Below are 22,816 nucleotides of genomic sequence, written 5' to 3'. Positions count from 1 at the left end.
TCGTCAAATTGGGAAGTGCTGCAAGAGAATAGAGTGAGGGAGGAAGGTGAGAGTGGGAGAAAGGACTTGATGAAAGCTCCTTGCAGAGGGGAGGAGAAGAGAATTAAATATTCTCCGTTACAATCAACTTGCTGACTGAAATGAGCTTTAAGGAAAATGAAAGAGCTCGTTGAAAGAGGGATGCTCAGGGAATACTGAATGAACTGCAGTCAGAATGAATTGGGGAGATTGTTTGGATTTTACCAGCCTCTTTCCAGGACTAGAGGAACAGCACCTCACATTCCCCCTGGGTAGTCTACAACCCGACAGCAGGCACGGTAGTGTAGCGGTTAGCGGAACGCTTTACAGCGCCAGAAACCCGGGTTCAATTCCCACCACTATCTGTAAGGAGTCTGTACGTTCTCCCCGTGTCTGCGTGGGTTTCCTCCGGGTGCTCCGGTTTCCTCCCACATTCCAAAGACCTACGGGTTAGGAAGTTGCAGGCGTGCTATGTTGGCGCCGGAAGTGTGGCGATACTTGCGGGCTGCCCCCAGAACACTCTACGCAAACGATGCGTTTCACTGTGTGTTTCGATGTACATGTGACTAATGAAGATATCTTATCTTATCTATTGAATTCTCCAATTTCAGGTAACCTGCTCCCCCTCTGTCCCTTCTCTCTCCTCCTGATTCACCCACTTCTTCTTACACTTTTCCCAGCCCCCATCACCCTGTTCCTTTCCCCTCCTCCACCCACATACCCCTCTCACTGGGCCCCCTCCCCTCACGGTTCCCATCTGCCCTCCCCACCTCCCTTATTTGGTTCCATGCTCCACCTTTCTCTCCTGTTAGATCCCACCATCTGCAGCCCTCTGTCACCTCCACCTATCACCCCCCGCCCCCCAGCCTCTGTCCCTATTCCCACTCTTTCCTCCTCCATCTGCCTATCACCAACCACCACCCCCCCCCCAACAACCTGGATGCACCTATCGCTTCCCACCCCTTCCCTCCATCTGATTATACCAGCTGTCTCACCTCTATCTTTCAGTCCAAATGACGGGTCTCAACCCGAAACCTGCGCTGTCCCCGTAGAGTTACAACCACCCCCCCCCCCCCCCCCCCCCCGTTCAATACCATATGCAATTCTCCTTTGAAAGTAACCGATGAACCTTCTTCCACTCCCCTTTCAGGCAACGGATTCCAAAGTATAACAATCCCTTGTGATATTTTCCCACCTCCCTTAAATTTGTGTCAGTGGGTCACCGACGCTTCTGTCACCTGAGTCACCTTCTCCTTTCTTCCTTCCATTTGCAGAGTCTTTCTAAATCTGGAAGGTTATAGGCGGAGGCGCCAAAAGGCTTCTGTCTCTATTTCCACTCTCCCGTCCTCCATCTACCTGTAACCCCCTCACCTGGATCCACCTGTCACTCACTTGATTTTGCTCCACCCCTCCTCTCCAACTTTTTGTGCCGGCCACCTCACCTCTATCCTTCAGCTTAGATGAAGGCTCTCGATCCGAATCACCGACTGTCCGTTTCCCTCCACAGATGCTGCCTGACCCGCTGAGCTCCTCCAGCATTGTGTTTTTTGCTCCAGATTCCAGCATCTGCAGTCAGTTCTTGCCAGAATCGGCCTGGCTTTCTGTCTGACGAGACCAGGTCTCTGCTGCTGGGCCCTCACTGAACTTGTGCCTGTTGGGATCATGCATCACGAACCAAAGAAACCAATCCGTGCTTCTTGCAGGACGCTGTAGTGCTAACTCCTGCCACACCTTAAACCAATGAGGATGCTGCTCGAATGTGTTCGTCTTAAGGAACGATTTAATTGACCTGTTCAAGTTGTGATAGATCCAGGTAGAATAAATGCTTTCCAGTGGCAGGAGGGTTGGTAACCAGAGCTTACAAACTAACAAACCAAAGAATCAGCGAGGTGATAGAGAATTTCTATTTTTATGTTCTGATCTGAAGGGACAGTGGAAACAGATTAGAACACAGAACATAGAACAGTACGGCACAGGAACAGGCCCTTCAGCCCACAATGTCTGTGCCGAGCATGATGCCAAGTTAAACTAATTCCTTCTGCCTGCACATGATTCATATCCCTCCATTCCCTGCATGTTCATGTGCCTGTCAAAAAGCCTCTTGAATGCCACTATCGTATCTGCTTTCACTACCACCACTGGCAGCTCGTTCCAGGCACACACCTCTCTGTATAAACCTTGCCCCACACATCCCCTTTAAACTTTCTCCCTCTCACCTTAAAGCTATGCCGTCTAGTATTCGACATCTCTAAGCATAATGTCTTTATTAATGCATCGAAAGATACTGAGAATCAAAAAAGCAATGGTTTATTGACAAGACAACACACTCAAACTACGTTTTGAGCCTTCAAGGTGCTGTTGCAAACTGAGCGTTCCAAACTGTCAGTGATGGTGGTACATTGCTGCAAAACAGGGCACTCCACAACACATCACGGCCTTCTGGACTCAATATCACATTCAACAGTTTCACGTAACTTGCTTTCTCTGTTTGCATCAGAACTGACCACTTCTGCTGTAGATCACCCATCAGTTTTTCTCTCTGCACTAACGTTGTCATTGGACATTTCCTACTGCTCTGCCTGCACTTCAGAGCTTCGACATGTTCCTTTGTTTGTGTGTCCTCTCTCTAACTGCCCCAATTAACATCAACTAGATTGGGCAGGCACGGTAGTGTAGCGGTTAGCGTAACGCTTTACAACACCAGAGACCCGGGTTCAATTCCCACCGCTGTCTGTAAGGATTTTGTACGTTCTCCCCGTGTCTGCATGGGTTTCCTCCCACATTCCAAAGACATATGGGTTAGGAAGTAGTGGGCATGCTATGCTGGCACCGGAAGCGTGGCAACACTTGCGGGCTGCCCCCAGAACACTCTACACGAAAGGTCATTTCACTGTGTGTTTTGATGTATATGTGACTAATAAAGATACCTTACTTGTCTAGATGGTTTTACCATGACAACCTTGACCTTAGGCTATCAGAGATATTCTCTCTGACCCACCCCTCACTCCCTCAACCCTCTTAGCATCTCAAAACTAACATTTTTTCTCTCTTTATTGATTCTGATGAAGGCTCAAGAAGGCGGCATCCATCACTAAGGACCCTCACCATCTGGGACATGCCCTCTTTTCATTACTACCATCGGGGAGGAGGTACAGGAACCTGAAGACCCACACTCAACAATTCAGAAACAGCTTCCCTTCTCCTCCGCCATCAGATTTCTGAAAGGTCCGTGAACCCATGAACACTCCCTCGTTATTCCTTTTCTTGCACTATTTATTTATTTTTGTAATTTATATTAATTTTATGTCTTTGCACTGTACTGCTGCCGCAAAACAACACATGACGTGAAAGACAGTGATAAGAAACCTGATTCTGATCTTTAAGCTGAAACATCAACTCTTTCTCTTCCCACAGATGCTGTCTGACCTGCTGAGTGTTTTGAGCACTCTCTGCTTTTATGCCATTTGATTCCTTGTTTGATGAGACCATGGTATGAATGAACACCAAGGTACATAATGTCCCTGCTTGAAGTAGACTACAATAGTAACTTCCAAAAGGAAACAGGATAAAGACTGGAAGGAGAAAACACATGAGGTCATGGATAAAAAGCAAAGGAGTGGGTCTAACTGTATCAGAGCCAGCACAGGCACAACAGTTCAAATGGCTTCATTTCACACCAAATTGTTGTCATGATTCTGAAGAGATTTGTTGATCACAGAAGATGGTGTCTGGAACTATGACACAGTGAGCCCTGACTTATCGGTTGAAGGTTATCCTTCTAGAGGCATATACAGCATGGAAAGAGGCCCTTCAGCCCAACTCATCCATGCCAACCGAGACGTCTATCCGAGTTAGTCCCATTTGCCCGCGTTTGGCCCATATCCCTTTAAACCTTTCCTATCCATATACCTGTCCAAATGTCTCTTCAGCATTGTAATTCTACCTGCCTTTACCACTTCCTCTGGAAGCTTGTTCCATATACCCACCACCCAACAGATTAATCTCGACCAACAGATCCTGGGAACATTCAGTATCCAAAATACAAGATTGCCAAGAATACCATTTTAAAATGCAATAGAAAATAAAACATGGTGTATAATTACAAAGGCAGGGATAATAAATAACTAGTGGAGGACCTCTATATAGGTGACAACTGTGGGTCTTTATGTTCCTCTTGTACCATGGAGTCAGAAGGTTGTGGGTTCAAATCCCACAACAAAGAGTTAAGCACAAACACCTGAGGGGTGGCTGTGCTCCTGGAGACGATGTCTTTAGGATGTCTTAAAATGACCAATGACTAAAGCAACCTGCCTCCCGAGTGCGTTAGTAAACCATTGGCGCTGGTGAAGAATTGCAAAGGCGTTCGTGCTCATGAAGGCAACAGGGCTCAGTGCCCCTAAAACTGAACTGCAAAAGGACCAACACTCAGGGACTGAACCCCAACAATGTTCAGTGCCCAGGGAACCGAACCCCAACAATGGTCAGTGCCCGGGGAACTGAACCCCAACAATGGTCAGTGCCCAGGGAACTGAACCACAACAGTGGTCAGTGCCCGGGGAACTGAAACCCAACAACGGTCAGTTCCCGGGAACTGAACCCCAACAATGGACAGTGCCTGGGGACTGAACCCCAACAATGGCCAGTGCCCGGGGAACTGAACCCCAAAAATGGCCAGTGCCCGGGGAACTGAACCCTGACAATGGCCAGTGCCCGGGGAACTGAACCCCAGAAATGGTCAGTGCCCGGGGAACTGAACCCCAACAATAGTCAGGGCCCAGGGAATTGAACCCCAAGAATGGTCAGTGCCCAGGAACTGAACCCCGACAATGATCAATGCCCGGGGAACTGAACCCCAACAATGGTCAGTTACCAGGGAACTGAACCCCAACAAGATTCAATGCTTGTGGAACTGTGCCCCTAATTTGGGCTGGAACCACAGAATAGCAGGAAGTCAACCACTGGGTATCACACGGGGTTAATACAGTGAGCAGCTGGTACATAGTGCACATCGTAAGCCCAGAGCTGAACAAGCAGACTTGGGCTGAGCAGACAGATACAGAGACAAACAGACACAGGTACAGACTGACAGACAGAGACACATACACAGGCACGAGCAAGACAGATACACGCAGACAAATACTGAGGACACCATACCGAGACAGAAGGTGAGCTCTGTAAGCTCAACTCACCTGGGTCCACCTGCCAGACTGACAGATGCTGAGAGGTCACCAGCTCCAGGATGAAGACCACAGCAAGAGAAGCAGCTCCCGTCCAACACTCCCTCATGGTGTGTGCTCTCTCACATCACACACTGCCCTCTGCAGAGAGAAAAGCAGAGACAAGAGCTCTCAGTGAAATCAAAACAAAGCTATTTACACAAAATTACACTGTATGTGCAGGTCAGAACAGGCCATTCAGCCCAAACTGTGTCGACTGGTACTAATGCTCCATGGCGCTCTTAATGGTACAATATGGAGCCTTGCCTCAAAGTAAAAGGTTCAAATCCCACTCCAGAAACTTGAGTATTAATTTCTTGGTAATTGGTTTATAATGGTTGCATATACCAAGATACAGTGAAAAGCTTTTGTTTCCGTGCCATCCAGACAGATCATTCCTAAAGTAAGTACACCGAGGTAGTAAAAAGGAAAACAATAATAGAATACAGAATAAGGTGTTACAGTTACAGAAAAAGTGCAGTGCAGGCAGACAATAAGGTGCAAGGTCATAACGAGGTAGATTGTGAGGTCAAGAGTCCATCTTTATTGGTATTGGTATATTATTGTCACTCGTACTGAGGTACAGTGAAAAATATGTCTTGCATACTGATCGTACAGGTCAATTCATTACAAAGTGCAGTTACATTGAGTTAGTACAGAGTGCATTGATGTAGTACAGGTAAAAACAATAACAGTACAGAGTAAAGTGTCACAGCTACAGAGAAAGTGCAGTGCAATAAGGTGCAAGGTCACAACAAGGTAGATCGTGAGGTCAGAATCCATCTCAGCGTATAAGGGAACTGTTCAATAGTCTCATTACTGTGGGGTAGAAGCTGTCCTTGAGCCTGGTGGTACGTGCCCTCAGGCTCCTGTACCTTCTACCTGATGGAAGAGGAGAAAAGAGAGAATGACCCGGGTGGGTGGGGTCTTTGATTATGCTGGCTGCTTCACCAAGGCAGCGAGAGGTAAGGACAGAGTCCATGGAGGGGAGGCTGGTGTCCGTGACGCGCTGGGCTGTGTCCACAACTCTCTGCAGGTTATTGCAGTCACAGGCAGAGCAGTTGCTGTACCAAGCCATGATGCATCCAGATAGGATGCTTTCTATGGTGCATTGATAAAAGCTGGTGAGAGTCAAAGGGGACAACCCCAATTTCTTTAGCCTCCTGAGGAAGTAGAGACGCCGGTGAGCTTTCTTGGCCGTGGAATCTACGTGATTTGACCTGGACAGGCTATTGGTGATGTTTACTTCTAGGAACTTGAAGCTCTCAACCCTCTCGACCTCAGCACCATTGATTATTGTGCGAGAGGTCCATTCAATAGTCTTATAACAGTGGGATAGAAGCTGTCCTTGAGCCTGGTGGTACATGTTCTTGTGTGAGACTCCTAGTGAGGCTCTGCGGAACGCTGAACAGAGGGGTATGCTCTCCTCGGTGTTGGAGCCATCTGCACACTGATATGGATAGAAATGAAGCCCTGAGACTATTTTGAACGAAAGGAGCATGCAGGTGAGCAGGCGATGGGGGAAACAAATGATGTGGAGGGGCAATGGCGAGGGTGATGCTGAGCAGAGGGCGTTCGATGACAGGGTGAGGTGAGGAGGTGGAATTGCTTTGATTTGTTGAGGCACACAACTGTGCAGGGAAGGCAGTGAAGCTGACATGTCTTCGAGACCAAGCTGCAGTTAAGTGTTGCACAGGTGAATTATAGACCAATTAACTGAGAGAAGGTTTGCCATTTGTTTCATCTTTCTTTACAGGGTCTTGGCAGAATAATTTCCTTCCCACATAATAATCCAACATATCAAAATACATATTTTTCAGCTGATCTTTAAAGTCTTTGAGGAGAACAGGTTAATTCATAATTCATTAACACGGAGAAACATTACACCCATCCTCCTTAAACTCAGGCATCTCGCCTTCTCCCTGCTGCTCTCTACCAGTGAGACTACTGGTGAATAATTCCCCGACTCTCACCCTCAAAACTCCCATCCTCCAATCCAATGCACTGTTCCTCCTCCCAAGCCATGACTCAATGGGTGGCACCCTCTCAGTCAGAAGGGCTTCCATTCTCTCCCATTCCCTTCCTAAGTCCCTGAAGATGGTGCGTTGAACTGTCAAAGGGGCTATCTTTTGGATGAATCTTTAACACAAGGCCTCCTCTCACTACCAGACGTTGGTGAGACTGAACCTGGAGTATTGAGTGCAGTTCTGTTTGCCATACTCTTGGAAGGGGGTGATTAAGCTAGTGAGGATTCAGAAAAGATTCACATTGATGTTGCTGGGATGGAGGGCTTGTTATAATGAGATACTGGACAGGCAGGGACAGTTTTCCCTGGAGAAAGGTGGCTGAGGGCTGACCTTATAGAGGTTTATAAAATCATGAGGGGCATAGATAAGGTAGATGGTCACAGTCCTTTCCCCAGGGTAGGGAAGTCTAAAACTTGAGGCCATAGGTTTAAAGTGAGAGGGGAAAGATTTAAAGGGGACCTGAGGGGTAACTTTTTCACACTGAGGGTGGTGGGTACATGGAACGAGCTGCCATAGGGGGGTACAACTATAACCTTTAAAAAAAATCTGGACAGGTATGTGGATAGGAAAGGTTTGGAGGGATATGGGCCAAACATGAGCAAATGGGACTAGCTCAGGTGGGCATCTTGGTCAACATGGACGAGTTGTGCCGAAGGGCCTGTTTCCATGCTGTATTGCTCTCTGACTCTCTGACTATGACTAATCCCATTTGCCCACATTAGGACCGTATCCTGTGCTCTCACTGAATTCCCACTCAAGGTACTTCCAGGCTCAGTAATATCCCCTCCCTTCAGCCAACAAATTGGATTCAGAATTCCCACTCAGACATCCGCAGGCACTTTCATTTGAACGGTGGCTGCGGTTTGCTGCTGACTGTCTCTCCTCCTCCCCGCCATCCCCGTTCCCACAGCACGCTTTCTGAAGGAAGAAAAGAATTCAATTTTCAAAGATAATTGTGTACGATAAGCCCCCGATCCATTCTCTGCAGCAATAAGATAAACACTTAATTATCAGCCAACCTATTTCAACCACACCGCAGGGGCCGTAACCACCCCACCACTCACCGTCCTACACTGAAAGCATCAACACCACCCCCTCAGGTGCATGGTTGCATGTATTTAATTCATACAAGGCAAAAATGAATGTTCTTTTCAAGGAGAGAAATTTAACACTGTAACAGAAAGGAACTGGTGTTGAGTATGGGACCAGAGCACGTCTGTTAAAAAAATTGGAGACTCTCTGTAAGGATTGGAATTTCTCCATCAGGTTTGGAAGCTCTCTGACATGACTGGGATCTCTCCATAATTTGGGAACCTCTCTGTGCAAATTGGAAGCTCTCTGTGAACATGGGAACCTCTTCAACGTGATTGGCATCTCCCCGTGGGAACTCGAGTCTCTCCCATGAGGTATGACACCTCTCCAAGATGACTGGAATCTCACCAAGATTGCTGGAGTCACTCCGAGATAATTGGGATCTCTCTGTGAAGTTTAGAATCTCTCCGGGATGATTGGTACCTCTCTGTCTGTGAGGAATAGAACCTTTGTAGGATAGTTGGAACCCTTCTGTGAGGAAGTAGAACCTGTTCAGTAGGATCTGTTTTTGGAAGGACGGGTTTGATTACAGGGTTACAGGATTGTACTCTCTGGGGTTAGAAGAGTGGGAGATGATGTCTGTTGTGTGATGGGCTCCATGTTTCCTATGGAGTCAGATCATGCTTTATGCAGGACGGGCTTGACTGACAATCCCAATCACTTCTAAGGGCCCATTACTTAAACATGCAAGTCCCACCCATAATTGTAATCAAGACTCAGATACATCCCGGGCTACACCTCCCTGAATTTTACACAGGAAATCAGAAATAAAGCAGAAAATGCCAGAAACACTCAGCTGGTCAGGCAGCATCTGTGGAAGGTGGAAGACCCCTTTGTCTGACCCATCACTCTCCCACCGTCCCTGTAACTTAAAGCCAACTCTCTTTCCCAATTCAGATGGAATATTAATCTGTTTCTTTCTGCACAAATGCTGCTTGACCTGCTGAGTGTTTTCAGCATTTTTTATTTTGGATTTCAAGCATTTGCAGTTTTTGTTGGCGCTTTACGCTGGGGAATCTACTCACTGAAGTTGCACTGGGTCGCATCTCATCATTTCAGAGAGAGAAGTTTCAGGTCATTTACATTTTTGCATTAATTGATTTAATTTATATGGATTTAGTTAGAGTCACAGTCATAGAGCAATACAGCACGGAAACAGGCTGTTCAGCCCACCAACTTCATGCTAACCATCACGCACCCATTTACACTAACCGACATTAAACCCTTTTTTTATTCTAACCTCAGTCCCATCAACTCCCCCCACGTTCTACCACTCACCGACACACTAGGGGCAAATTACAGCGGCCAATTAACCTTCCAACCTGCATGTCTTTGGGAGGAAAGTGGAGCACCCAGAGAAAGCTCACGCCGTCACAGGGAGCATGTGCAAACTCCACATCAACAGCACCCGAGGTCAGGCTTGAATTTGGGTCACTGGTGCTGTGAGGCAGCGGCTCTGTGCGCCACTGTGCAAAAATGTAATTGTATTTAACTATTTTGTGTTTTCTTTGTGTTTTTAAGTGCATTTTCACTTAAAATACTTTATTAGATTTTTAATGACAGAGTTAATTTTTAATGATTTTTGATTACGTTTAGAGGGAGGGAGCTGATATGTGGGAGGAATGGGTTAGATAGTCTTAGGTGTGGTTTGAAGGTCGGCACAACACGGTGGGCCGAAGGGCCTGTATTGTGCTGTATTGTTCTATGGTTCTATGGCAAACACAAGCAAATGGATTAGCCTCGATAGGCATCTTGATTGGCATGGACGAGTTGGGCCAAAGGACTCACTGAATCTATGAATTATTTTTCAATGCTCATGTCAAGGACATTCACATTTAAAATCTTTAGAGAGCCAGCTCACCCGGGGCGTGGCTTAGCCGGCTGTCAAAATATTTCTGGGGCAGATCTTTACTTTCACGAGAGGGAGAGGGGTGCTGATTGTGAGGCAGCTTCAGATCCCAGGCTGGCTCTAGAGGTAACTGCAGGAAAGCATATGTTCTCTTGCTTGTCAAGCCTTATGCGCCTTGTGCCCAGAGGTTTTGTTTAATTGGAAACTAAATCGGGAGAGCTGATCAAGATACTGGAAATCAGATAGAGGAGAAGACCAGTCACCCCTTCAAGCAGTTCTGAACATCCAGTAACAACAAGGCTGATATAATCTGGCCTCAACACTTCTTTTTACTTGATGCTACAACATTTAGATCTTCGTAATGTCCAAAATTTTCTGTCTCATCCTTGACCCAGTGTCCATGTATCTCTGAGATTGAGGACTCGAAAGATAAGACCCTCGAAGAGAAGAAATTCTTGCTTTATTGGCCGACACTGACAAAACGACCCCTTGTTCTAGATTTTGCACCTCACACACATCCTTGCAACACCTCCCTATCAAGCACCCTCAGAACCTTACACTTTTCCTAAACTCCAGAGAGATAAGCAGGGCGATAAAAAAATAGACATGATTCACACAAAAAAGCGTTGATCAACAACTGCAGTGCACTGTGCTCTCGTTCCTCGAAAGGAAATAAAAAGCCAACAAAGAAAGTGTGAGTGTTTGGAGCGGTTTCAAAATACTCATTTTCAGATCCCTCCCTGGTCTTTCTCCCTGGTCCTTTTGAACAAACACAGTCTTTTTCCAAGGGAAGGGGAATTAAACACTAGAGGGCATGGGTTTAAGGTGAGAAGGGAAAGGTTTAAAAGGGACCTGAGGGACAACTTCATCATGCAGAGGATGCTGTGTATATGGAATGAGCTGCCAGAGGATGTGGTCGAGGCAGGTACAATAACAACATTCAATAGTCATGATAGTTACATGGACAGGAAGGCTTAAGAAGAATATGGGCCAAATCTGGGGAAATGGGACTAGCTTGGTGGGCACTTTGGTCGGCATGGACCAGTTGGGCTGAAGGGCCTGTTTCCATGCCGTATTACTCTATGACTCCAAGGTCTTTCTCCGTCATTCCCTGGCCTCTCTCCACCCTTCCCTCATCTTCCTCCCTAGCTCTTTAATCTCCTACAGCCCTAAAACCCTCTACCAAGTCCAGTTGCATGTAAATCTGCATTCTCCATCACTCCACCACTGGCACCCATGCATCCAGCTGCCAAGGCCCGAAGCTCTGGAATCACACAGACTTGACCTGCACTCTCCTATGTTTTGGAGAATCACAGACAAAAATTTCTTGTGGGACTTGATCAGGTGGATGCAGAGCCGATATTTCCTCTGGCTGGGGCACCTAGAACTTAGGGTTACAGTCACAAAGAAAGGTGCCGGCCATTTGGAACTGGGGTGAGAAGGAATTCCTGCACCAAGAGTGTGGTGAACCTTTGGAACTCTCTCCCCAGGAGGGCTGTGGAAGCTCTGTTGCTGAATGGAGAATGTACAGCACAGGAATAGGCCCTTTGGCCCATGATGTTGAGCTGAACTAAATAAGCTAATGACACCTAATCCCTTCTGCCTGCACAAGTTCACATCCCTCCATTCTCTGCACATTCACGTGTCTGTCTAAGAGCCTCTTAAACCCCTCTATCATATCTGCCTCCACCACCACCCCTGGCAGTGCATTCCAGGCACCCACCATTCTCTGTGTAAAAAACTTGCACCACACATCTGCTTTGAACTTCCCTTTCACCTTAAATGATTGCCCTCTAGTATTAGATATTTCGACCCTGGGGAAAAGATATTGGCTATCTATCTATGCCTCTCATAATTTTATAAACTTCTGTATCCGGTCTCGCCTCAGCCTCCGCCGCTCCAGAGAAAACAACCCAGGTTTGTCCAGCCTCTCCTTTTAGCACACACCCTCTAATTCAGGCAGCATCCTGGTGAACCTCTTCTGCACCCTCTCCAATGTCTCCACAACCTTCCTGTAATGGGGCCACCAGAATTGAATGCAATACTCCTGATGTGGCCTAACTAGGGTTTTATAAAAGCTGCAACATAACTTCCTGACTCTTGAACTCACTGCTTTGACTAATAAAGGCAAGAATGCCACACACCTCCTTTACCACCCTATCAACTTGTGTTGTTACTTTAAGGGAGCTATGGACTTGGATCCCAAGATCCCAAGATTAAGGGAGTCAAGGTGTTAGTGCGGGAAAGTGGTGCTGAGGTAAAAACTCAGTCACAATCAAGGGGCCCATTTATCTTCTCCTTGAACCACTCAGCCTCTCTGCCTCTCTCTTCCCCTTTAAATGCTCTTTTAAACATAGCTCACTGAATTTCTTTTTATCTTTGACATGGCTCAGTGTGAACACTTTGATTGCAGTAATTGCTCCTTTGAAGCACCTTAGGACTTTTCACTGCATCAAAACAGTGATATAAATACTTTTTTTGGGGTTATTACACAGAAGGAGAAATAATCTCCCAAAGAGCCAGAAGCAATCCTTAATCCCAGGTAGTGTTCCAGTGAATCTTCGACACTCACAACACCGAGGCTTTGGAAAGAAAAAACCATTTGCTTTGGTTTAATGGGAAAATAAGCAAACAACACCAACATTTTTAATCGCTTGTTGACCTGACCCATTGACAGCTGACCCCTAATTGATTTTTGATTGGCTTTCGATGGGAAGAGCGCTGAAGGTGATTGAGCAGAGTCAGACAGAATCCAATCCAGAGGAGAGGCAGTAAATTGCTTGCTCTGCAAACCATTAAACGGGTGATTTTCCAGCAGCTTGGTTGAGTGTTGTTCAGTTAAAACCAATATTTGTCATTCACCTTGTATCTCCAATGCACACTCAGTTCATTTATATTTTCTGGATGTCATAGTCACAAGAGTCACAGCACGGGAACAGGTCCTTCAGCCCACTGAGTCTGTGCCAACCTCCAAGCACGCGTTTACATTAATCCCTTTTCTATTCTCATATTCTCATGAACTCACTCCTTCCAAATTCTCCCACTCACCAACACACTTTACAGTGACCTATTAACTAACCGTTATGTACATATTTGGGACGTGGGAGGAAACCGGAGAGCCTGGAGGAAAGCCACGTGGTCACAGGGAGAACACAGACAGCACTGCAGGTCAGTGTTACCAGACCTGTGAGGCAGCAGCTCTACCAGCTATGGCACTGTGCCATCTATGCCTCTGAACACAATGCCACACAATTCTTCTCTTGCATCCTAATGAGCACCTCTTCACCACAGAGCCATACAGAGCAGGGAGAGGATCTTTGGCCCATTGTGTCCGTATCGACCATCAGGTACTGATCTATACTGATCCAATTGACCAATACTTGGTCTGTAGCCTTCTGTGCCTTGGTGATTCAACTGCTCATCCCTGTCTGTATCAATGGTGCTGAGGTGGAGATGGTTGAGAGCTTCAAGTTCCCAGGTGTAAATATCATTGAACATAGAACAGTACAACACAGGAACAGGCCCTTTGACCCACGATGTTGTGCTGAACTAATTAAACTAGTAATTAAAAGCCTACTAAACTAGTCCCTTCTGCCTACACATCCATATCCCTCCATTCTCCACATACTCATATTCCTACCTAAGAACCTCTTGCCTCTCTCATATCTGCCCCTACTAACACCCCTGGCAATGTATTCCAGGCACCCACCACTCTCTGTGTAAAATACTGCCCTGCACATCTCCTTTGAACTTATCCCTCTCACCTTAAGTGCATGCCCTCTAGTATTAGAGATTTTGACCCTGGGGAAAAGATACCAGCTGTATCCCTTATCTATGCCCCTTATAATCTTACAAACTTCTATAAGGTCTCCCCTCAGCCTCCACCGCTCCAGAGTAAACAACCCAGGTTTGTCCGACCTCTCCTTATAGCACATGCCCTCTAATCCAGGCAGCATCCTGGTAAACCTCTTCTGCACCCTCTCCAAAGCTTCCGCATCCTGCCCATAGGGGGGTGACCAGAATTGAATACAATACTTCAGATGCAGCCTAACCAGAGTTTTATAAAGCTGCAACATGACTTCCCAATTCTTGAACTCAATGCCTCAACTAATAAAGGTAAGCATGCCATATGCACCAATATCACCAATAATTTATCCTGGTCCAGACAGGTAGACGCTATAGCCAAGAAAGCACACCAGCGCCTCTACTTCCTCAGAAGGCTAAGGAAATTCAGCATGTCCCCAATTACCCTCACTAATTTTTACAGATGCATCATAGAAAGCATCCTATCCAGATACATCACAGCTTGCTATGGCAACTGCTCTGCCCGTGACCGCAAGAAACTGTAGAAAGCTGTGGACACAGCTTAGCACATCACAAAAAACAATCTCTCCTCCATGGACTCTGTCTACACTTCCTGCTGCCTCAGGAAAGCAGCCAACATAATCAGAGACCCCTCCCACCCTGGTCATTCTCTCCACTCCTCTCTCCCATCGAGCAGAAGATACAGAAATTTGATAACATCTATTATCAGGCTCAGGAACAGCTTCTATCCCACTATTATAAAGCTCTTGAACTGACCTCTTGGACAATAAAAGTGAACTTGATCTGTCAATGTACCTTATCATGGCCCTTGCATTTTATCTGACTACCTGCCCTGCCCTTTCTCTGTAACCATAACACTACATTCTGTATTCTGTGATTATTTTCCTTTTGTACTACCTTGATGTACTTATGTGTAGAATGATCTGTCTGGATGGCACGGAAACAAAAGTTTTTCACTGTAACTTGGTATATGTGACAATGATAAATCAATTATCAGTCTAGATACCTCTTAATCACTATGAGACCATGGGACACCCCTCAGACGGTGCATTCTGGTTTCCAACACCCTCTGAGTGAAAGAATTCTTCCTCAGATCCCCTCTAAATTTCTTGCCTCTTATCCTAAACATATGCCCTCTAGTATTCTGACTGGTTGCATCACCACCTGGTATGGAGGCTCTAATGTGCAGGATCAAAAGAGGCTGCAGAGGGTTGTAGACTCAGCCAGCTCCATCACCGGCACAACCCTTCCCACCATCGAGGACACCTTCAAGAGGCGGTGCCTCAAGAAGGTGGCATCCATCATTAAGGACCCTCACCATCTGGGACATGCCCTCTTCTTGTTACTGCCATCAGGGAAGAGATACAGGAGCCTGAAGAGCCACACTCAATGTTTCAGGAATAGCTTCTTCCCCTCTGCCATCAGATTTCTGAACAGTTCATGAACCCATGAACACTACCTCATTGTTTCTCTTTTGCACTATTTTATTTATTTTTTGGTAATTTATAGTAATTTTTATGTCTTGCACTGTACTGCTGCCGCAAAACAACAAATTTCCCGACATATGTCAGTGTTAATAAACCTGATTCTGATTCTGATTTTGATACGTCCGTTCTGGGGAAAAGTTTCCCCCTATCTATCCTCAGGATTTTGTATACTTCAACCAGGTAAAATGGGTTAGGGTAGGACTAGTGAAGAAATGGGTGCTTGATGGTCAGCGTGGATTCGGTGGGCCGAAGGGCCTGTACCTCTCTGAGACTCCACGTGGATCCATTCCAGTCTCAGCCTCTTACACTCCAAGATACACAAAGCCAGCCAATCCTGCCTTTCATAAGTGAAATGCTCCAGGCCAGACTACGCCCCATTCATTTTCCATTCCTGTGATTTACAACGTGTCCCTGCTCCCGTCTTGACAACTTTAAAATGCTCCTCTTCTGCCTCCTGCCCTGTAACTCTGACTTTTCCTCCCTCCTCCAGCTCTTTATCCTACCCCCCACTTTGGCAACCCCTAAGCCTCACTGAACCTCTCCCCCTTACCCTTTCGACCAAGCCTTTAGCTCCCGTCCTTTCTTGCATTTCAATGGTAATTCTTTCTGAATGCTCCTGTGATGGTTTACAGTGGAGAAGGTGCCCTATAAATCTGCTTTGTTGTTATTGAATAATGCTCACCTCATGGCGTCAGTTTAGAAGATAGTTGTTTGTCTGTGTAATACAGATGTTAAGGATCAAGACAGAAGTTCCCTTGGCACCCTTTAATTTGTCTTGCAAAATGCACAGAGACTTTGGCAACCTCTGGAAACGTGATGGATTTGCAGTGTGGGTTTTAATTTAATCTCACTTTCACCAGGCGTGTGGTGAAGACTTCTTCCCACTAGATCCTACCACAATGCACGGAAACTACTCAAGTCCTTCACCATGCCTTTCCTAAAGGTGCTGAACCTGTTCAGAAACTGGCTCTGTCAGCATCTGTCAGCCACTGACACCCCACATTGAATGGGCTTATCCGTATGGATGACTTTGGGGTGAGAGTGTCCGTAAAATGTACTTGAGTTTTGGTCTCATTGTATTGCAACCTTGCTTCTGAGTCAGAAAGACAAGATGGAGTCATAGAGTCTTGCAGCATGGAAACAGGCCCTTCGGCCCAAGAGAAACAAAGGACTGCAGATGCTGGAATCTAGATGAAAAACACGATGATGCTGGAGGAACTCAGCAGGCCAGGCAGCATCCGTGGAGAAAAGCAGGCAGTCAACGTTTCGGGTCAGGACCCTTCTTCAGGACTGAAGATAGGAAAAGGGGAAGCCCAATATATAGGAGGGAAAAGCAGAGCAGTGATAGGTGGACAAAAGAGGGGAGGCGGGGTGGGCACAGGGTGGTGATAGGTAGATGCAGGTAAGAGATAGTGATAGGAAGGTGTGGGGGAGGAGGGGAGAGCAGGTCCACTGGGGGATGGGTCAAAGGTAAGGAGAGAGAGGGGAAAAAGGGGGAGAAAAAAGATAGGCTCGGAAAGGGAAGAAGGGAAGAAGCGAAGAAGCATGGGGGGGGGGGGCGATTACTCAAAGTGGGAAAATTCAATGTTCATGCCGTTAGGCTGCAAAGTTCCAAGATGGAAAATGACCCTTCGGTCCAACTCGTCCATGCCGACTGTGTTGCCCAGCAAGCTAGTCCCATCTGCCTGCCTTTGGTCCATGGCCCTCTAAACCTCTCCTATCCATGTACTTATCTAGGTGGCTTTTAAACGTTGCTCATGTGCCCGCCTCAACCACTATTTCTGGCAGCTCATTCCAAATACGCACCACCCTTTGTGTGAAGAAGCTGCCCCTGATGTCCCTTTTAAATCTCTCACCTCTGATCTTAAACCTCTGCCCTCTTGTTCTTAGCACCCCCTCCCTGGGAAAAAGACTGTGCGCTTTCACCCTGTCTATGCCCCTCATGATATTATACACCTCTATCAGGTCACCCCTCAATGTCCTATGTTCCAAGGAATAAAGTCCTAGTCTATGCAACCTTTCCTTGTAACTCAGGCCCCCAAGTCCAGGCAACATCCTGGTAAATCTTTTCTGTACTCTTTCTAGTTTAATAACATCTTTCCTAGAACAGGGTAACCAAAACCAAATATCATGAACCCCACTTCATGCACCTTAGCACAGAATCTGATTGGACACATGCTTGGTACTGAAGGAGAATGATGCCAGCAGAGGTGCTGTTTTATTATATAATAAACCAAGACCCCATTTGTTTTTTCAAATGGACATAAAAGATCTCAGAGCCATGAGTTTCAACTAGAAGATGGACCCTGTGTTCTGACCAGTATTTATCCTTCAGTCAATGACACTGAAACAGATTACTAGGTCATAGAATCATACAGCATGGAAACAGGCCCTTCAGCCCAACTGGTCCATGCTGACCAAGCTTCCCATCCAAGCTAGTCCCAGTTGCCTACATTTGGCCCCTATCCCTCTGAACCCTTCCTATCCATGCACCTGTCCAAGTACCTTCTAAGGTCATTATCACACAGTTCTTTGTGGGAGTCTCCAATGCACAAATTGACTGCCTTCTTTCCTACATTATACCAGTGACTACACTTCATTAAGTAGTTTTTTTTGGCTCAAAAATGCCTTAGGACCTCAGTGGATTTAAGGGATAACAGAAACAAAAGTCTTTCTTTCATTTTTGGAACAAACACCCACAGCAGCCAAATGTGACAGATGCTTCATAAATCCATTCACTATTTTGTATAACACTGTCTGTTTGGCCCAATTGATCGGAGTATACCTGGAAGAAGGAACAAGCCTTACCCCACCCAACACCCTACACCACCTTGCTCCCCTGGTCCACCATTTAACAAGATCGCAGTTGATCTGATCATTGGTTTCAACTCTGCTTGATCCCAGCACGGTAGTGTAGCGGTTAGCGTAACTCTATTACAGCACCAGCGACCCGGGTTCAATTCCAGCCACTGTCTGTAAAGAGTTTGTACATTCTCCCTGTGTCTGCGTGGGTTTCCTCCGGGTGCTCCGGTTTCCTCCCACATTCCAAAGACGTATGGGTTAGGAAGTTGTGGGCATGCTATGTTGGCGCCGGAAGCGTAGCGACACTTGCGGCTGCCCCCAGAACACTCTGCGCAAAAGGTGCATTTCACTGTGTGTTTCAATGTACATGTGACTAATAAAGATATTTTATCTTGATTCCACTGGATTCAGATTCAGATTAGTTTACTGTTGCAATGAAATTCCGTGCTCGTGTGAAGCTCACAGAGTAAACTGTACATGGTAATAAAAAATACAACAATAGATACAGTGACGAGCACGAAAACGACAGAACGGTGCAAGGATTGTAGTGCAAACTGAGGTAGTGCAAGAAGAAATGCTTAAGTGATAATAATGGAAGAGGGAGAGTTAAGAGTCTGAGAAGGTGGCAGCACCACTGGGGATGTGAAAGAGGGGATGGGTTCAGAAGTCTGACAGCAGTGGGGAAAAAGCTGTTCTTGAGTCTGGTTATCTGGGCTTTCAAGCTCCTGTATCTTCTCCCAGAGGGTAGAAGAGAGAAAAGGGAATGGCCAGGGTGACAGGCATCCTTGACGATACCGTTAGCCTTCCTGAAGCAACTCATGGTGAAGATGGACCGGATGGAAGGAAGTGACGAGGCTGTGATGGACTGGGCAGTGTTTACCGCTCTCTGCAGGTTCCGTTGGTCCAGAGCAGAGAAGTTACCGTGCCAGGCTGTAGATCAGCCTTGAGTGGAATGGGGTAAAGAATTCCAAAGACTCACAATGCTCTGACAGAAAGAATTCTTCCTCATCTCTCTCTTAAATAGGCAACCCCTTCTCCTGAGACTGTGCCCTTCTGTGGTAGATTCCCTGTGAGAGGAAGCCTGCTTTCAGTATCTCAGCTCCAGCTATCTCATCAAACCCCCTGGGGATCTTCTCTGTTTCAACAAGATCACCTCTTATTCTTCTAAATTCCCAAGAATACAAACTTAATCTAATTAACCTTTCACTATAAATTAACCCCCAGTGATGCTCCTCTTCAGAACCTCAAAGGCAAGTACATCCTCCCTTGACCCAAAATTGGATGCATCAACATTTTGGACACCCGCAGCAAGATACTATGATGAACAGAAGGATGAACTGAGGTTGGTACAGCATTCAATTCAGTTTAGAAATGAGAGAGAGAAATACAGAGACACTTGTATTTATATTTCAACACAAGGGTCTGCAAGAAATCTCACTGCTTCATACTTAAGTACTAATGTAGAACAGTCACTTGTGTTGATAAGTGCAACGTTCTTTGTTCTGTCACCAGCGACTGTTTACGCTTTCCACAGGAAATGTTAATAGCTATTCTGGAAACAGCATTACTTTCTCAAATGACAGTATGTTGCAGTTAATTACAGTCTTAAGTTCGAAGATCCAGATGAGCCATCAAACACAGCAACTTGTATTTACTTAGCACCTTAAAATCAAGGAATCATAAAAATCAACAACACAGAAGGAAACCTTTCAGACTATTTTCCCTGCACCAGCCATAAATGAACCTGGTAGTAAATTGGTTTATAATTGTCACATGTACCGAATTACAGTGAAAATTTTTCATGCCATCCATACAGATCATTTCGTTACATCAGTGCATTGAGGTAGTACAAGGGAAAACAATAACAGAATGCAGAATAAAGTGTTACAGTTACAGAGAAAGTGCAGTGCAGGCAGACAATAAGGTGCAAGGGCAATGATGAGATAGATTGTGAGGTCAAGAGTCCATCTGATCACACAAGAAGTCTATTTAATAGTCTTATAACAGCAGGACAGAAGCTGTCCTTGAGCCTGGTGGTACATGTTCTCAAGCTTCTGTATCTCCTGCCGGATAGGAGGGGGGAGAAGAGAGAATGTCCGGGGTGGGTGGGGTCTTTGATTATGTTGGCTGCTTTGCCAAGGCAGCAAGAAATGTAGACAGAGTCCATGGAGGGGAGGCTGATTTTTGTAATGTGTTGAGCTGTGTCCACAACTCCCTGCAGTTTCTTGTGTTCTTGGGCAGAGCAGTTGCCATACCAAGCCATGATACATCCGGATAGGATGCTTTCTTTGGTGCATCGATAAAATCGGTGAGGGTCAGTGGGGTTCTTCATCAGTGGGTCACGTATTTCAAGTGTTCATCCAGGTACCCTTTAAATGAGCAGAGGCTTTCTGCCTCCACCACCCTATCAGGCAACGACTTCCAGACCAACAAACAAGATGCTGAAAGAACTCAACGGGTCAGGCAGCATCGCTGGAGGGAAATGGACAGTTGATGTTTTGGGTCGAGACCCTTCATCCAGACCCGCCAAACTCCTCCAGCATCTTGTTTGTTGCTCCAAGTTCCAGAACGTGCAGTCCCTTGTGTCTCAATGATTTCCAGACCCTTAATACTCAATTCTTAACATTCCCTTCCCCTGTCCTTCTACTAATGAAATTAAACCAAGTTCCAGTTACTTGTCCCTCGCTAAAGGAAATAGGGTTCACTATTCTCACTATATCTGGATCTGTCATGATTTCAGAGGCCTCAGTGTCCTTTATTCCAAAGGAAATAACCTCAGTCCAAACCAATCCCCCTCCCTCCCAACTATAATTTCCCAGCCCCGGCAATAGCCTGGTAAACCCCCCTCCCCCTTCTCTCCCCTACACCTCAATCTCACCCACGCACTTTCTCCACATGAACCTCATCATGTTCGAAATATTCCCCACCATCTGAAACTCCCCCTTTTTCACAAACACCTTAACCTTCCCTGAGAACTGAAACTCCTTCTGATTTAGTTGTGAAGCTGAGTGAGAGAGAGCAAGAGAGTGAAAGCATAGGAAGGGCACTGCGATGGGATGGAGTGTTTTGCTTCCAAAGAAGGTAAGCTGGTTATCACAGCAGCCGAACTCGTTTCCAGCACAGTGCCAATTTGTTGGCTGAATATAACAGAGCTGACATCCACTTGATGAATTAAAAGACATCACAGTTTGGCAGTTGAGGAACTGTGATGAGGAATCCAATTAACTATCAACATTCAGGTGATGATGAAATGGAAATTCCAATATCTTCATTTCCTTGGCATCTCATCAAGTTAAACTCAAAGCATCCACCCCCACACAGCATTCTTCCCCCAACTACCCACACACACTCAAACTCACACACAAACACAGACGCAAACACACATCATACACAGACTGCACACCACACACATACACTCCATCCCCAAACAACTTTATATTCTGTACAGTTCATTTTCCAACCTGTATTCACCAGTGTAATAAAGAGAAGTCAATTTGTGCACAGCAGGCTCCCATAAACGTGATTGAATTCCACCAGTTGATGGAAGGAAAATTTTCCAGCCCGGGAAGGGGAAGTCCCCGACAACAAGCGGACTGCTGGAGGAACTCAGCGGGTCAGGCAGCATCTGTGGAAGGAAATGGGCAGTCGACTTTTCGAGTCGAGACCCTTCTGATGAGGTCCAGATGAAGTTTCTTGACCTGAAACTTTGACTATCCGTTTGCCGCTACAGCTGCTGCCCGATCTGCTGAGCTCCTCCAACAGTTTGCTTGTTGCTCCAGATTCCAGCATCTGCAGACTCCTGTGTCTCCAAGGGGAAGGTCCCTGATCTCCTGCAAAATAGTGATGGTGGGATCTTTTTCATTCAACTGAGACAGAAGACAAGGCTCTGCTTTCCTGGTTCATTGAAAACAGGCAGGTATCTGACAGTGTGACACTCCCTCAATACTGCCCCTCCCTCAGTATTGCCCCATCCACAGTGTGACCCTCCCTCAGTACTACCCCTCCCACAGTGTGACACTCCCTCAGTACCACCCCTCCCACAGTGTGACACTCCCTCATTATTGCCCCTCCCACAGAGTGACCCTCCCTCATTACTGCCCCTCCCACAGTGACACTCCCTCAGTACTGCCCCTCCCACAGTGTGACCCTCCCTCAGTACCGCCCCTCCCACAGTGCGGCACATTAATCCCACAGAGGGTTAATGGCAAAAAGAATCAAAGGGGAGTTGATGGGGCTTGTGTGAGGGACAATAAGTTGCAGGAGTGCAGGGGAAATAAGGAGAGAGGAAATGGGACTGACCCACACCCAATGGGCTGCATAGCCCCCTTCTCTGTCACTTTAAGTATCTAATGTGGTCGAAGCCTGGAGCATCTTTTCTTCTACATGTCCAGAATAGTTTTCTTAACCTTCGTAAATAGCTCTGCTCGGGAATGTGGAGACACAGATCCCAGAGAAGGAGGAGGGATCTGCTGACAGATGACTTTGCATGTGCAGCTGCAG

General features: G+C 46.4%; 1 protein-coding gene across 6 annotated transcripts in view; it reads right to left on the bottom strand.

Moving 5' to 3' along the window:
* Positions 1-22,816, bottom strand: part of robo1 (roundabout, axon guidance receptor, homolog 1 (Drosophila)) — a 570,003-nt gene that overhangs the window by 469,671 nt on the left and 77,516 nt on the right. For all 6 annotated transcript variants that reach the window (XM_052015221.1, XM_052015224.1, XM_052015223.1 and 3 more), the window contains exon 2: positions 5,208-5,336. In XM_052015221.1, the coding sequence (XP_051871181.1) occupies positions 5,208-5,304 (97 nt within the window). In that variant the 5' untranslated portion in view covers positions 5,305-5,336. The remainder of the gene's footprint in view (positions 1-5,207; positions 5,337-22,816) is intronic.

Source organism: Pristis pectinata, chromosome 4 (genome assembly GCF_009764475.1).
Source record: "Pristis pectinata isolate sPriPec2 chromosome 4, sPriPec2.1.pri, whole genome shotgun sequence".
NCBI classification, from domain to species: Eukaryota; Metazoa; Chordata; class Chondrichthyes; order Rhinopristiformes; family Pristidae; genus Pristis; species Pristis pectinata.
Note: the sequence above shows the minus strand (reverse complement) of the source record. Positions and strands in the feature narration are given on the sequence as shown.